The sequence below is a fragment of the Monodon monoceros genome, unplaced genomic scaffold (assembly GCF_005190385.1).
Source record: "Monodon monoceros isolate NGI ecotype Baffin Bay Population unplaced genomic scaffold, NGI_Narwhal_1 Super_Scaffold_20, whole genome shotgun sequence".
Taxonomy (NCBI): Eukaryota; Metazoa; Chordata; class Mammalia; order Artiodactyla; family Monodontidae; genus Monodon; species Monodon monoceros.
In genome coordinates, this window is record NW_021703777.1 from 96,381,995 (window position 1) to 96,397,262 (window position 15,268).

Genomic DNA, 15,268 nt, shown 5'->3' on the forward strand with positions numbered 1-15,268 from the left:
AACTTTATTTTATGAGAAATTTCTGTGAAAAATGACCTCATAAAATTTTACTCACATTAATTGGTTAGAACTTACTGTAAAATTAGGTTGATGAAATCCCTGTTCTTTCTTTGAGGAGTTTAATTTTAAAGTATTTTTTTAAGATGTTGATCCCAATATTAGTAGTTGCTAAAATGTAAAAAGATGCAGTGATAAATTGACCCAGAGACACAGAGGGCTTTCTGAGTACTTCAGCCCATTATTTGAATAAGAATAATTATAGCTAGTCCATGAGTCTTTATTAGAGTGTGCTTAGTCATTAACATTAATCCCCTCAGAGCTGTACTGTGGGATAGGGAGGAAAGCTTGGATGTTTTGGTCTATTAGTATCTTCCCCTGGATACATCAATGTATACATACATTATATATAACGTTATTATTACCGTGAGTTATTGTGTGTATTTGAAGCTTCCTAAGTAGCTTGTCTTACAGATAACCTAAATTCATGGAGTTCCTGTAAATAATTTGGGTTTCTAAATTAAAATATAGGAAACCTTTATTTCATTGCAAAATTTTTAAATTGCCTTCATTAGGTTTTCAGCTTTTGGACTAAAAAGAACATTGCTTTGCCATTCTTTCAGCTTATATTTATTAATGACCACTGGGCATTAGTGGGCTTTGGCAACTTAGAGTTTAAGAAGGCCTCCTAAATGCATGGACCTATCTCAGGAGAAAGAACTACTCTCTAAAAAGATGCTGCAATGTAGTGGGAAGGGTACTAGTCTCAGAATGAAATCATCTGAACTCATTGCTGGGTGTCAAGTTATTGAATCATGCTGAGTTTCAGGTTCCTGATTCATAGAATGAAGTTAACAATATCTACTGGCTGCTGGCAAAGGTTAAATAAGTAAGGTGTAATATGTGACAGCACTCAACATACTATATGCACCCAAATGTTAGATGTGAATATAAAATTTAATGTTAGTATTTCTTATATTTTAACTTTTATTTTCTTACAGCATTGTGAAAAGGAAAAAGTATCTTCTTCAAAGGATTTGAAGCACATTCATGCAAAGAGTGAACCAAGTAAACCTGCTCGGAGACTTTCAGAGTCTTTGCATTCAGCTGATGAAAACAAAAATGAATCCAAAATAGAAAGGGAACATAAAAGACGGACCTCAACCCCTGTTGTGGTGGAAGGGGTGCAGGAAGAGACTGACATGAGAGATGGGAAGAGGCCAGTGGAACGGTCAGAAAGTGGCACAGAAGAACCCCAGAAACAGAAATGCACACTTAAAAATGAAAAGCATCTAAAGAAGGATGAGTCTGAAACACCATACTTGAGAAGCCTGCCTAAGAAAGAGACAAAATCCTCCAAGGACAAGCCTGAAAAAGAGAAAACTTTGTCAGAAGACAAACTGTCTACAAAACACAAGTATAAAGGTGACAGTACACATAAAACAGGTGATGAGACTGAGCTTCACTCTTCTGAGAAAGGCTTGAAAGTTGATGAAAATATTCAGAAGCCAAGTCAACAAACAAGGCTTTCTTCAGATGATAAAGCTGAACGAAAAAGTAAACATAGGAATGAAAGGAAATTATCAATTTTGGGCAAAGATGGTAAACCAGTTTCTGAATATATTATAAAAACTGATGAGAATGTTCGCAAAGAAAACAACAGAAAAGAGAGACACGGGTCAGCTGACAAAACTAAGGCAGAGCACAAATCAAGAAGATCAAGTGATTCTAAAATTCAGAAAGATTCTCTGAGTTCCAAGCAACATGGGAGCACCTTACAGAGAAGAAGTGAAAGTTACTCAGAGGATAAATGTGACACGGACTCGACTAATGTAGATAGTAATTCAAAAGCAGAAGACGTTGTTCACAAGGAGAAGCGAAGAACCAAGAGCTTGTTAGAAGAGAAACTTGTGTTAAAGTCTAAATCCAAAAGCCAAGGCAAACAGTTAAAAGCAGTTGAAACAGAATCGCAAGAAAATGTCACGAAACAGGTGACCACTTCAAAACCAGATAAGGAGAAGAACACAGAAGAAAGTGACCCAGATAGGCTGCGGAAGTCTAGAGTTGAAGACAGACCCTCTGAGGAAAGTGGTATGGAACCTGCATCAGAGAGCACTGCTTCTTCAACACACGGTGCACAGAGAGAGTCCAGTCACAGAGCGAAGTTACCACTAGCAAAGGAGAAGCACAAGGGTGATAAAGAGTCAAGCTCTGCCAGACTTGAGAGAAAGTTATCAGATGGGCACAAAAGCAGGAGCTTAAAGCATAGTAGTAAGGACGTGAAAAAGAAGGAAGAAAATAAATCAGAGGATAAGGATGGTAAGGAAGTTGACAGCAGTCATGAAAAGCCCAGAGGAAACAGTTCAGTCGTGGAAAAGAAATTAAGCAGAAGGTTGTGTGAAAATCGAAGAGGAAGCTTATGCCAAGAAATGACCAAAGGAGAAGAAAAACCAGCAGCAAACCCTTTGGGCACTCCCAGTAGTTCCTCCCTTCATAGACCCAAAAAAAGCAGTGATCCTGCCTTGATGCCCGAACAAGAGCCAATGGAAATTGACCTGGAGCCAACCATGGAAAATGCATTGGAAGTACCAAAAACCCAAAACATCAGAAGCAGTAGTTCTCAGCAAGACATTGACTCAGAAAATATTACAAAACAAAAAACCACTACAGTTCTAAAGGATGAGTTACGAACTTCCATAGTAGATTCAAAAACAGCAGCTCCAGCCTGTAAATCAGGACGTGGAACAGGAACTGTTGGTAATTCTGAAAAGCACGCTGACCATAAAAGCACCCTGACCAAGAAAGTGCATCTCCAAGGTGCTGTGTCCAAACCGAATCCCGGGGAGAAAGAGCCCACTCAACAAGGAACTCATGAAATGAGTGTAGACTCTGAAACAAGTCATCGATTGTTACCTCGTGCTCTGTCAGAAAGCGACAGGGCGCAAAAGAATTTGAAAAACACCACCAGACCCACTGAAGAACGTGTTGCTCAAGGAGATACTGCTCTTGAACATTCCACAAATGTAGACTCCTCCCTGTCATTAAGTTCTGTGACTGCTGTGCCTCAGAAACAATCTCATGATTCAGGTGTAACTCCTTCAGTTGACAAAAGAACTGTTTCAGAAGGTGGCACAGTCAGCACCTTGCTTGTGGACCACTCTGAAATCCCTAACCAAAGCTTGACTGTTAGGGAATCAGAAGTCCCTAGGACAAGTGACAGCAAAGAAGGTGATGCAGTTTCCACAGTAGATAAACCAGCAAAAGCAAGCATGGATAACAAAAGACACATTCCAGAAGGTTCCCAGGCCACTGTACTCCACAGCAAGCAAGGAAAAGTAAACATGCCTCTTGGTAGTGAGTTAACAGACATGACTATGGAAAATGAGAATGTTATCAAAGAAGGTGGTTCAATGGACGTGGCTGGGAAAGGAAGTAACTTGAGTTCAAAGCAGACAATTAAGGCTTCTGTAGAAAATGGCCAAAAGGATGGCATTGCTGTTGATCAGGTGGTAGGTGTGAGTACAGAAAAAGATGCTGAAACTGTTGGACTTAAGCATAGTAGAGGCCCAGGTGAAATAGAAAACTTGCCAACTGATGCTGACAGAAGGAATGAAAACAGTGAGGTGGACACCAGTGCTGAAAGCAACACTGCATCCTCTGTTTTACACCAAAGGAGCCGGAAAGCTGAGACTGCAACAGCCAGGTCTGGTAGAGCAGAAAAGACTTCCATTGCCACCAGTACTGAAGGGAAGGACAGAGGTGTTCCCCTAAACCCAGTGAAGGCGGGGGATGCCACAACCACGTCTGCAGAGACAGCAGAGGGCAGGGTGGCCCTGCCTTGCACAAGCATCGAGGCGGATGAAGGCCTCACAATGGGTGTGCACTCCAGAAAGCACTGTCTTCACGTTGGGCTGGAAGCCAGGGAAGGCACCGTCTTTGCTGCAGCAGAGGAGGGTGGAGGCATTGTCACAGAAGGATTTGCTGAAAGTGAAACTTTCCTCACAAGCACCAAGGAAGGAGAAAGTGGGGAGTGTGCTGTGGCCGAGCCAGAAGAAAGAGTGGCTGACCCAGTGACGGCTCCCATGGGGACCACCAAAGACGACGTCAATAGCGCAGCACCCGAAGAGAAGGATGATGCTGTGACCAGTGCAGGCTCCGAGGGGAAGTGTGAGGGTTCTTCAAGTGGGGACTCAGGACTCGTGGAGGGAGCTGTTACTTTTATTAGCGAGGTTGAAAGTGATGGAGCGGTAACAAGTGCTGGCACAGAAATCAGAGAGGGGTCCCTAAGCAGTGAAGAGGTGGATGGATTCCGGAGAAATATGATGAGAATGGGCCCCAAGAAGGAAACTGAGGGGACCGTGACGTGTACAGGAGCAGAACGGAGAAGTGATAGCTTCATCATGTGCTCAGTAGCTGGTGTAGGGCCACAGGAGGAGCGGAGGGTTACAGGGGCCCCTGAGGTCCCAGTAGATAATGACACGCCAGCAGGAACCAGTCCCACCCAGGAGGGAGGCGGGTCTGTGAATGACGGCCCAGAAGGTGAAAGCGCGGTCACCAGCACGGGGATAACAGAGGAAGATGGGGAGGGGCCGGCAAGTTGCACAGGTTCAGAAGAGAGCAGCGAAGGCTTTGCTCTAAGTTCCGAATCAGAAGAAAACGGAGAGAGTGCAATGGACAGCACAGTTGCCAAAGACGTCACCAACATACCATTAGTCGCTGCTGGTCCATGCGATGACGAAGACATCGTGACCAGCACAGGCGCGAAGGAGGAAGATGACGAAGGGGAGGGTGTTGTGACCAGTACTGGAAGAGGAAATGAGATCGGGCACTCATCAACATGCACAGGGATTGAAGAAGAAGGTGAAGGGGTGTCCATTTGTGAAAGCGCAGAAGAAGGGGATGGTCGGATTGGCACTGCAGTGGGGCATGTGGAAGCCGAGGCCGGGGCTGCCATCCCGAATGCAAATGAGAGTAATGTTGATAGCATGAGTGGTGCCGAGAAGGACATTAAAGATGCAGAGATCTGCTCCAGTGCCAAAGGGATTGTGGAAAGCAGCGTGACCAGCGCAGCTGCAGGAAAGGGCGAAGTGGCTGCAGTTCGTGAAGGTTGCGAGGGTCCCATGACTAGTGCAGCTTCAGATCACAGTGACAGTCAGCTCACCAGAAAAGAAAACGTCAGCGATACCACTATTTCCACTGGCCTGGTGGGGGGCAGTTATGAGGCTCTTGTATCCGGTGCAGTCCCAGAATACAAGGCTCATCACACGTCACCAGGTGAAAAAGCAGATGAAGGTATTATCACTTCTGTGGAAAATGAAGACTGTGACGGCCTTGTGGCTGCTAAAGCCAGTGTCAGTATTACGAACCCGGCTTGTTTAGCCAGCGGTAAAAGTCAAGGCAAAGGCTTGATGATTTCTACCAGTACAACAAATGATTTCACCCTGCAGCTAAACACAATGGTAGGTATGGAAGAAGGTCGTTCAAGTGCCCCAAGAACTGAAGAAAGTGTGGAAGGCCCCAGAGTGAACGTGGAAGAATTTGAGGTCCCCATGCCCAGCGCGGTGTCAAGCGATGAGAGCCAACTCCCGGCTGCTAGAAACGAGGAGAAAGACGAGTGTGCCATGATTTCCACAAGCATAGGGGAGGAGTTCGAAGTGCCCATTTCCAGTGCAACAACCATCCAAGGTGCCGAGAGTCAGCAGCCAGTTGTAGCAGTTGAAGAAAGAGCTAAAGGGCCAGTCTTGGTGAGCGCTGATGACTTCGATGTGCCCATGCCCAGCGCACCTGCAGAAATCGAGAGCCCCCTCGCTTCAACCAGCAAGGAGGAGAAAGATGAGTGTGCCCTCATTTCCACCAGCATCGCAGAAGAGTGCGAGGCCTCCATTTGTGGTGTGGCTGTGGGAAGGGAACATGAGCGATCCATCCTGGGCGTGGAAGAGAAAGATGGGAGTGCCATCATATCAACAAGCTCAGTAGAAGACTGCGAGGGCCCAGTGTCCAGTGCTGCCCCTCAGGAGGAAGTCCATCCCTTGGTCACACCAGCAGAGGAGACAAGTGACACCGCCATGATTTCCACCAGCACCTCAGAAGGACGTGAGGCAGTCATGGTGGGTGCCGTCCCACAGGATGAAGATCAGCTCGCCATTGCGGGAACAGAGGACTTGAGCGATGCCGCCATCATCTCCACCAGCACAGCCGAATGTGTGCTGGCCGCCACTGGCCTAGACAGGCACAAAGAGAGTCAGCTGACTGCAGGCAGCCCTGAAGGAAAAGATGACCTGTTAACCTCGAAGATGAGCAAGGCTGAGGCCCCTCTGCCCAGCCTAATTGCTGAGGACAACTGTCAGTATCCTGGGCCATCCACAGGAGAAAAAGAAGTGGGCCCCGTGGTGGCAGTGGGCACCAGGGAAGGGCACAACAGGGTGTCGGCCAGCGTGCTCTCTGCAGGTGCTGGGTGTGCACCAGAGACACTGAAGTCTGGCAAGGACTGTGCAGGCAAAGTTCAGAGAGAAGATGAAAGCCCTGAGGCAGGGACGTCGGGGGACAGCACTCCAGGCAGGTGTCCGGCAGGGGTTAGTGTGGACTTGCCTCTCGACCCTCGAGGAGCAGAGCAGGCAGCCAACGACTCCTCCGTCAGGGTGCTCTGTTTGACAGCCATAAATACTGGTGCTAAAAAATCTGATGATCAGCAGGGGCCTGAGGGCAACTTGAAAACCACCACTGAGTGTATTAATGGCCAAGAATCAGAAGTTGCTCCTTCTCACATGACAGTCCTTCCTGCTGCCTACGCTGTAGCTCTCTCGGCTCCTAAGTGCAAGCAGGACTTAACTATCAGGAGTGATCGCAGTGGCAAGTGGAGCGCTCCAGCGCCTGCTGAGAAAACAGGAGATGGTAGCAGCATGACCGTGTCCTTCCAGGAAGAAGGAGGCCTTGAAGTCACTGTTTCTTCTGAAGAGAATTTGCGTAACATAGGTGAGAATCTCCTAAGTGCACATTGTTGCGTTTTACAAAGATAATTGTGTGTAGAGGACATTTAAGACAATCTTCCAAAAGATGGTTTGGATTCTAGAACGTTACAAAATAGCTCTCATCCAACTTGAAGGTCAGGCTTCTCTAAAATTGTGTTTAAAAGCTTAAAGCCTTAGACCTGCTTCTCATGTGCGATGAGGCCAGAGGCTGAGAGCCAGGTCATCAGCTGGCCAAGTGTTGTCTGCAGGACTGTTGCAAGTTACTAAACCTCTTGGACCTTCAGGTTTCTTATCAATCAAAATGAAGATCCCTTACAACAACGTATGAAATTAGTGTATTTTTTATCACCCTCATTTTACAAATGAGGAAAAGGATTCAGAGAGTTTAAATAACTTGCATAGTACTCAGGTGCCTCTTAGGAAAAAAAAATTACTTCAGAGCCCCAGTTTTCTGTTGTATAAAAAGGAGATAATAGTACAAACACAAGCATCATTCTAACCCTTATCTGACTTACAGACTTGAACTATGTGTCAGTTCAGTCTAGCTGGCTACTTCTAATCGAGGGAGCACATTATTATTTTTAATGGAGTTTATTGTTCATATAAATGAGTTAGTTTCTGGTTTAGAATTGTTTGAAAAGGAAAAGCATTCCTTCCTGGTAGATTTCAGAGAGTGCTGGTCTTGTTAGAAACAGTTGGTAACTTTCAAAGGTGTAAGCTTTAAGCTTGTTCATTCATACACTCCCACTTCAGACACATTACACCAGGTACCACTGTGGATTCAAAGATAAATAGTCAAGATGGGAAAATAGCTGTGAATCTAGCCATATATTGTACATAGGCCGTGACACTGCAGTGTGACAGGTGCTTAGAATAGGGTTAACCACAGAATGCTGTGAGAACTCAGAGGGGGCACATGGGCTGGACTTGAAGGGATCAGGGATGTTGTCTTCCTTTCTACTCTGATTGTATAAATTGTAGCATCCTGGACTTTTCAACTGGAATAGACCTTAGATACCATATAAATGCAGCCTCCAGAGGCTGAGGCCAGTAGGTTTAGTCCTGTTCATTATAGGGGCTTAGATAGGAGACATTAAGAAATAGGGACTTAGATAGGAGACATTAAGAAATGTCCCAAGGGTTGAAATAAGTGACTTTAAAATTTTCCATTGATTTTAGCTTAGGGTAAATTGAACACTCTGGAAGTTTTTTTATGACTCAACCATTGCTACAGTCTATTATTCCTCCTGCCTCCCCCCTTTTCTTCCCCCTGAAGGAACAGAAATAGGAGGGCTTTTAGCAAAGGCACGCTTGCAGCCTCTTGGAGAAAGGAAGGGTTTTCTTTGGAGGCTTACATGTGGGCAGGTGAGAGAAACTGGAAGTCACAGGACAGAAGAGAGAAGGAAAGAAATGACCAAGACAGGGATAGGTTTGAGTCTCTGGCAGAGAAAATTCTGTTCTCTTTTTATCCACTTCACAGTTTTTAACTTTATGTTCAACTTTGCTGTGTCAGCATGAAGCAAGTACAGTGAGTCTATTCACAAATCACCTTCTTTATTGGGAATATACCACAGTGGCCTAGAATATTTTCTTTTAGGGACAAACTTGATGTAGATCACTATAGAAAAATTCTTGGAAATAAGATGTCCTCACAAATAATATTGTATCATTCTTTGTGGGCAGCCATCTTAACAGCAAAAAAACATTTTCACACACCCCCTCCACCAAAAATGAGTAAATGACCCCTTGCCTTTCATCTGAGAATTTTCATATATATTCCTTTTTACTGTTTTCTATTGATAGCAGAGGAAGAGGGCATGGCATACTAGATAACAACATTCTGTTACCTTTTGATTCAGGATGTATTTTGCAAGCAAATTCTTAAGTTGATTTAGTGCTTTGAATTTCATTAGGCACGGAAGAGTCTCCATTGAATGATTTGGGAGGATTGGGACTGAAAGCCAACTTGAAAACTGAGGTATGGCTGGTAATTCAGTTATGCTGAACTGTCAGTGGTGTAAGTACCTTTTCACCATATATAGACATATGTACACTTGAGCAGAATATAGTTCCTGTATTCTGTATAGCTATACAAGCAGAGTATAGCTTCTCATTGTACTTAAGACATTTAAGTTTTGTTATTGTCACATCCTATAGGGGAAAAGCTAAGAACCTCAGTACCTCAGTTAATAGTGCCATCATCAATTCCATCCACTCAAACCAGAAACCCAAGAGTCACCCTCAGTCACCCCACATTCAGTCCATTTCCAAAATATAACTTGAATCCATCTATTTCTATTTCTATAGCTGCCACATAATCTAAGCCACTACTTCAGTAGTGCCCCCATTGGACTTTCTTCCTCTCCGGTCCCTCCTCTAGTCTTCACACAGCCCTGAGAGCTATCTTGAAAAACATAAATTAGGTCATGTCATTGCTCTGCTTGAAATTTCCAGTGGCTTCCCATCATACTTAGAATAAAATCTAGTTTGGGGGGTGTTTTTTTGTTTTTGTTTATCACAGCGGGCACTGCAGTGGTTCAGGGTGAGCTGTGGTGAGACTTGAGCCTCTTGAGGAAGTGGGGCAGATCAGGAAAGGCCTTGTGTGTTGTACTCTTTTACTTTAAAGCAATAGGAGAGCCATTGATGGATGAAATTAGTTTTATCATATTTTATTTTATTTTATTTTTCTGTTTCTGAAGGTTGACAGTATTCATTTTTAAATTTCACAAACTTGAAAGTAGACTTTTATATTGTCACAGGATATTGGGTGTTTTGTTTAATTCACTTGAGGTGAATTAAACTTACCTTCTTATTTCAAAAACCTCATTTAACTTATTTGTTATGGTGCTTTGGACTTTTTAGGTATTTGTGCCATCAGAGGAAGAGAAAAATCATGAAATTCCAGCACCACCAGAAAGTCCAATTGGGAGAAAGCTGAGTGGAGTCGGTAAACTCCTTTTAGTGGTTGTTCACATTACTTTTTCCTTGCATGTGGTTTTATCTTTTACTGCCACATAAAATTAATAGCTAACTTGTAATAAAACATCGACAGGCTATATGGATTTACCTCTCACTTTTTAACATAGGTTAGAGGGAACTCTTTACTATTTCATTTTTAACTTACACTTTTTCTCATGAAGTATCAGTATTATGTCAATCAATATTATGTAAGGTAATTGTTTAAAACCAATGTCTCCAAATAATTGTGGCCAAACAAGTTGCTTTGGAGCAAACCCTTGCTCAAGCTCACAGATGTGTCAATGTGTCCCTCCATGTCCTTTCAGGTGCTATCACAGTTCACTTCCAAAAGTCTAGTCTCCGGCCCCTGTTCCCACTTCTTTTAACCTCACGCTCATGGCTCCTGGGCTCTGGCAGTTGCCCAGTTACTGAAGCTACTTCCCGCTTGCATAGCCTCTTCTCAGTCTCTCTGTGCAGTAGTATTTGGTGTCCACTAAGTATCTTTTAGGGGAGAGCCTCAGTGTCAGACAGGATTAGGACAGCGGCTCTCAAACACTTTGGTGTCAGGACCACTTTACACTTTACAAATGACTTCATCTAAATCTGATTACCTCCCAAAGACCCTAACTCCAATACCGTCACATTGGGGATTAGGATTTCAGTATATGGGGTGGGTGGCAATATATTCCATGTGAGGGAGACAGAAACATCCAGTCCATAGCATTCAAAAAACTGAAAAGCTCAGGTAAAGCATGATCCAGGAGCAAAGACACAGCTTGCAAAGGCCCAATTTCTTATCTTCTCCTTTAGCCCCCAGCAGAAGTAATCACTTTCTCATTCTTGGTCTTTAGGAAGATATCTTTGTGCTGTCATTCATGGCTGAAATCCTGAGACTTACTCTGATTCAGTTTAGGTACCTGAATTATATTGTTCTATCTTTTTTTTTTAACTCAGCCATATATTGTGGGCAGCCTTCATTGTCATTGTATACAGATCAACTTCATTTGTTTTAATAGTGGTCTGTAATGCATTTTCCCATTTGTTATTAGATATTTTAGTGGTCTCCAGATTTTGTAGTTTTTACTAGCTGCAGTGAGCTTCCATATGCATGTAACCATGCATTTCCCTAAGTGTTTTCATAAGAATGAGTTGAGAGGTCAAAGAATATGTAAGTTTTGCATTTTCATTTCAAGCACTTGATACTCCCCCTAATTTGGAGGCAAATATTGAAGGATGAGTAGGTGTATATTCAGTGGACAAGGCAAAGAGAAAGGCAGTGTGTATAAATCCTCACCCGGAACTATCTGGGGCAGTCAGGGTGGGGACCTTCCAAGGCACAACCATCTGAAAGGGCAGCCTTCAAAGTATGTGACCTCAGAAGCCTTATAAGCAAAAGTACCAGGCAGTCCTGGAAGACCACCCCAAGACCTGGTAAGCCATTCATGCTCACATGTTAAAACCCTAACGATGACTAATCTATCCAAAACTTGGACAGATGCATTAATTAAAATTTGTATGTATGTGTTATAATACAAATAATTAATATCCCATTTGTTAATTGTCAAGAAGGTAACATTTTTGGATTCTGAAGTCCTTTGTCCCCACAGTTATATTTCAGGTTACTTTACTGTGTTTAGGTACGGTTCCATAAGAGATCTACTTATGTAAAAGGAAGTTGTTTTTAAAAGAAAAATGTGTGTTCTGTCATTGTTGAGTAGAAACAGTAGACCTTGTACTTCAAATTTCCAAAGAATATAAATAGACCATTGCCGTATAGGATCTAACTTTTCATTTGATGGCTTTATTTTTAAATGAACCAGTGTTACACTGTCGCTTAACAGTTACAGCAAAGGCCTTCCTTCCACCGTCCTTCTAAGCTTCAGATCACCGACATGGGTACATCACTATAGTGATTTAATGGATCACTGCCATTACTGTAAAAATGCAGGCAACATTGTTTTTCTGATAGTAGGACAGAACACGGATTGTATATTTCACAAAAGCAGCTAGGCCACTTAGCGACATATTCCGACTTAACTAAAAAGCTCTAAATTTGTTTCTCTGTGGTTCAGAAACAACATTCAGTTTCCTTATTTCTCATTTTTATTTTTGAACAGCTGAACTACAGAGGGAGCCTTTGTTGGTGATTGAATCACTAAATGTAAGTCACTGTAATGGTTAGAGTTTTGTTGTTATCAGTTGGGGTTGCTTTGATTTGGGGTTTTGAGAGCGATTACATTTAGGGGAGGGGCTGGCTGTGCATTTCTTTAGGAGACAGGACGTGCTCTCCATTCAAGTTCAACCTACTGACACCTTCAGTTCCATGTTCAATTATATCCACTGATGTCAGGAAATTTAGTTGTTTTTCTCAGAAAAACGGAGTCACTCAATTCAGCTGCACTGTGTTCTAGTGGCTGTTTAGGCCAATGTCATGAAACAGCACTAAGGAAATAGAAGGTGGCCCAGATCCCTCAGACTAGGGAACTCCCCTGGTAATCCTAATGAAATCCTTCAAAGAGCTAGGAGCTTTCTATTTTTTTTATTACTATAATGGGATTGCAAATTGGACTGTGATGTCTTAAATTATCCTGGTGCTGTAGACCAAACCGACTTTATTTTAAAAACTAAAGTTCACTTTATGTCTTTAGAAACCTTTTGTGAAGATACTAAACTATAATTGCTATATATACATATTTTTTCCCAGCTGTGGCTCTCATAATCCCTTTTGTGCTTGAAAGAGTTGGGTTTTTGTTTGCTTTTTTTTCTTTCTTTCTTAGTGCATAGGGAAGTGAACATTTTGTAAAATGCTTGCAAATCACAGACAGCTACATTTTTTCCAGTGCCCCTAGAGGACTCAGAAGAGCTTTGCTTCCTACCAGACAACTATGGCATCAGAGGGCTTACCTCACCCAGTTGAGACATCCCAGTCTGTATCTAGAAGCTCACACGGTCTACTGAGTAAAAGGAAGAGAAAAGCCCCACTTGGTTCTGTTCAGGTTTACCCTCCAGGAGTTAAAAGGATTCTAAATGTGGCTGAAACCTCCAGAGCTCCCCAGCATCCTACCTTGTTTCCCCAAATCCCCCAGCTGGCTTTTTCCCATCTAAGCACAACTGCCCTTTCCAAATATGAAATTCTGTAGCTAGGATTTAGAATGTTGTAGGATATTCTAAGACTTCCTCTCTGTGTTTAAAAAAAAAAAAAAAAAGTACAGTTGACAAGATTTCCCAGAGGGAAACCTTATGACAGAATGACAGAATCCCTCAACATTTTTTAGTAAAGAAAATCTTCAGGGATTGTTGGATGGGAAGAGAATGCATAGAATTCGGAAATTTTTTCTCTCTTATTTCTTACTCTTTTGCCATAACCATTTTAAAGACAAGGAGAGTAAACACAGTGGGATGCTAATTTGTTAAACTGAAACTTCTTCAAAAGGAAAATGCCCTATGCTCTTGAGCTTGTGGGTGAAATTTATTAAAAAAACACGGACTCCAGTTCCTTTAAGCGTTCCCACAAACGGCCAGATTATTTTCTAGATATTCAAGATTTGTGTGAGATTATCCATAAGTAACTTTTTCTGTTGCGTGTTTAGGTCGAAAATTCAGGCTCAAAAACAAATGAAATTCATAGCAAATCTCAAAGCAAAGAAGGTAAGTTAGTGTATTTCATAGTAGTAATTTTAATATTATAATTATCATTTGTTGAGTGCCTTCTGTGTGACATGCCCTGTGCTAATTATAATTAGTTTGCAAATTTTCACTCATCTAATTTATATGATCCATTACAATGAGCATTAACAGCATCACATCTGTAGTTGAGGAAACTGAGGCATGGAGTGGTCCAGTGTCTCATTCAAGGCCACATAGCTTGTAAGTGGTGCCTTGCCTTAAATAGCTACTAGAACTTTGCCAGAAACCTCACAGTAGATTTATCCAATGTGGATACAAAATGTATAGACCCCAGTGGTTTGTATCATAGGAGAGGCTCTGTGCTAAGTACTTAACTGTTGATTTCTGACAAGCAATCTCAATTTGGTAGCAGATCAGGGACATCACATTTATGAGGCTCATCGCCCAGGGGTCAGACCTCATTGCACGCAACCTGCAGAGACTGCCAACCCCAGAGGAATAATTCTCTTCTCAAAACAAAATGTAGAATTTTGTTGATTCCTACTGATTTTGTTGATTCCCTATTCCAAGAATGGGGAAAGAGGTCTTAATCCCCTATACAGTTATTTTTATAACAAGTTATACCATATTTCAAACCAAAGTAAAGTGGCAATAATTATAAACACCCATGTATCCATCACCTAGTTTTGTCATATCTTAAAATGCAGTATATTTGCTTCATAACTTTTTAAAAAAATGGCACAGATATATTTGAATCCATATTATACACCCCCCTCCCCAATCCCAATCTCTTTTTTTGTCATGTTGACATGTATAATTCTAGTTACTTTACTTCAGTTGCTCTTTAGTATTCCATGGTGTGAATATACCACAGTTACTATTTTGCTTCTTTTGTTAGTGGACATTGAGGTTTTTTGCAACTTGTCCCAATTACAAAGAGAGCTACCATGCATGATCTATTGTTTTCCTTGGACACTTGTTCATACTGTGCTGATACAGGAGCTGGGGGGAGAAATGGCTTTGAAATTTACCATGTAAATTCCAGTGATTCTCTTCCCTCCTTCAACTCCATTTACTCAAGTCTAGAAATGGAAATCATGGAACTTACCTGACATAGTTTTTGTGAGGATCCCACCACAGTCATTTGTAACGTATTCTTTCTTCTTTTCCTTCCCCCTTCCACACACACCCCTAAAATAAGTATTGGAGTGAATACTTAAGGTGGGGTTTTGTTTTTTTTTCTTTTTTCTTTTGTATTTATTACTCAGAGACATCCAATAGTGGAAAAGACAACACAGAAGCCATAAGAAGTCATAGTGTTGAAACAAATCCTAAAGAGGTGGGTTTTCATAAGAAACTCATTTCATGTTTTATGCATAGTGCTTTCTCCTGTGCATAAAGGCTTTTACCTCTTTGTGTATATAAGAAATTAAATGTATGTATTAAGAGTTCTCCATATCACTGTTACTTCTTTATGTTCTTGTAAGGTTTAGGTAATTTGGCAGGTCCCAGGATTACTTGGACATGTCCCTACAGTACAGTCAAGGATGTTTTTTCATATACTGCCATTCATCAGCCTTTTAATAGGCCACCAAGACGGGAGAAAAATGTTGCCAATTAATTTATGACATGCCATCAATTGTAACACATAGTTTGACTTCAGAGATGGTAAAATGAGAATTTTTTTAACGTATTTTAGAATTGTTGAAATACAGTAT

At 42.0% G+C, this 15,268-nt stretch overlaps 1 protein-coding gene across 4 annotated transcripts in view; it reads left to right on the top strand.

Moving 5' to 3' along the window:
* The window catches only part of BOD1L1 (biorientation of chromosomes in cell division 1 like 1), a 55,444-nt gene that overhangs the window by 24,324 nt on the left and 15,852 nt on the right, over positions 1-15,268 (top strand). For 3 of the 4 annotated variants that reach the window (XM_029234885.1, XM_029234887.1, XM_029234886.1), the window contains exons 10-15: positions 999-6,969; positions 8,879-8,943; positions 9,828-9,912; positions 12,041-12,084; positions 13,514-13,571; positions 14,819-14,889. In XM_029234885.1, coding sequence (XP_029090718.1) covers positions 999-6,969; positions 8,879-8,943; positions 9,828-9,912; positions 12,041-12,084; positions 13,514-13,571; positions 14,819-14,889 — 6,294 coding nt within the window. The remainder of the gene's footprint in view (positions 1-998; positions 6,970-8,878; positions 8,944-9,827; positions 9,913-12,040; positions 12,085-13,513; positions 13,572-14,818; positions 14,890-15,268) is intronic. The other variant, XM_029234888.1, reaches the window with a different exon arrangement.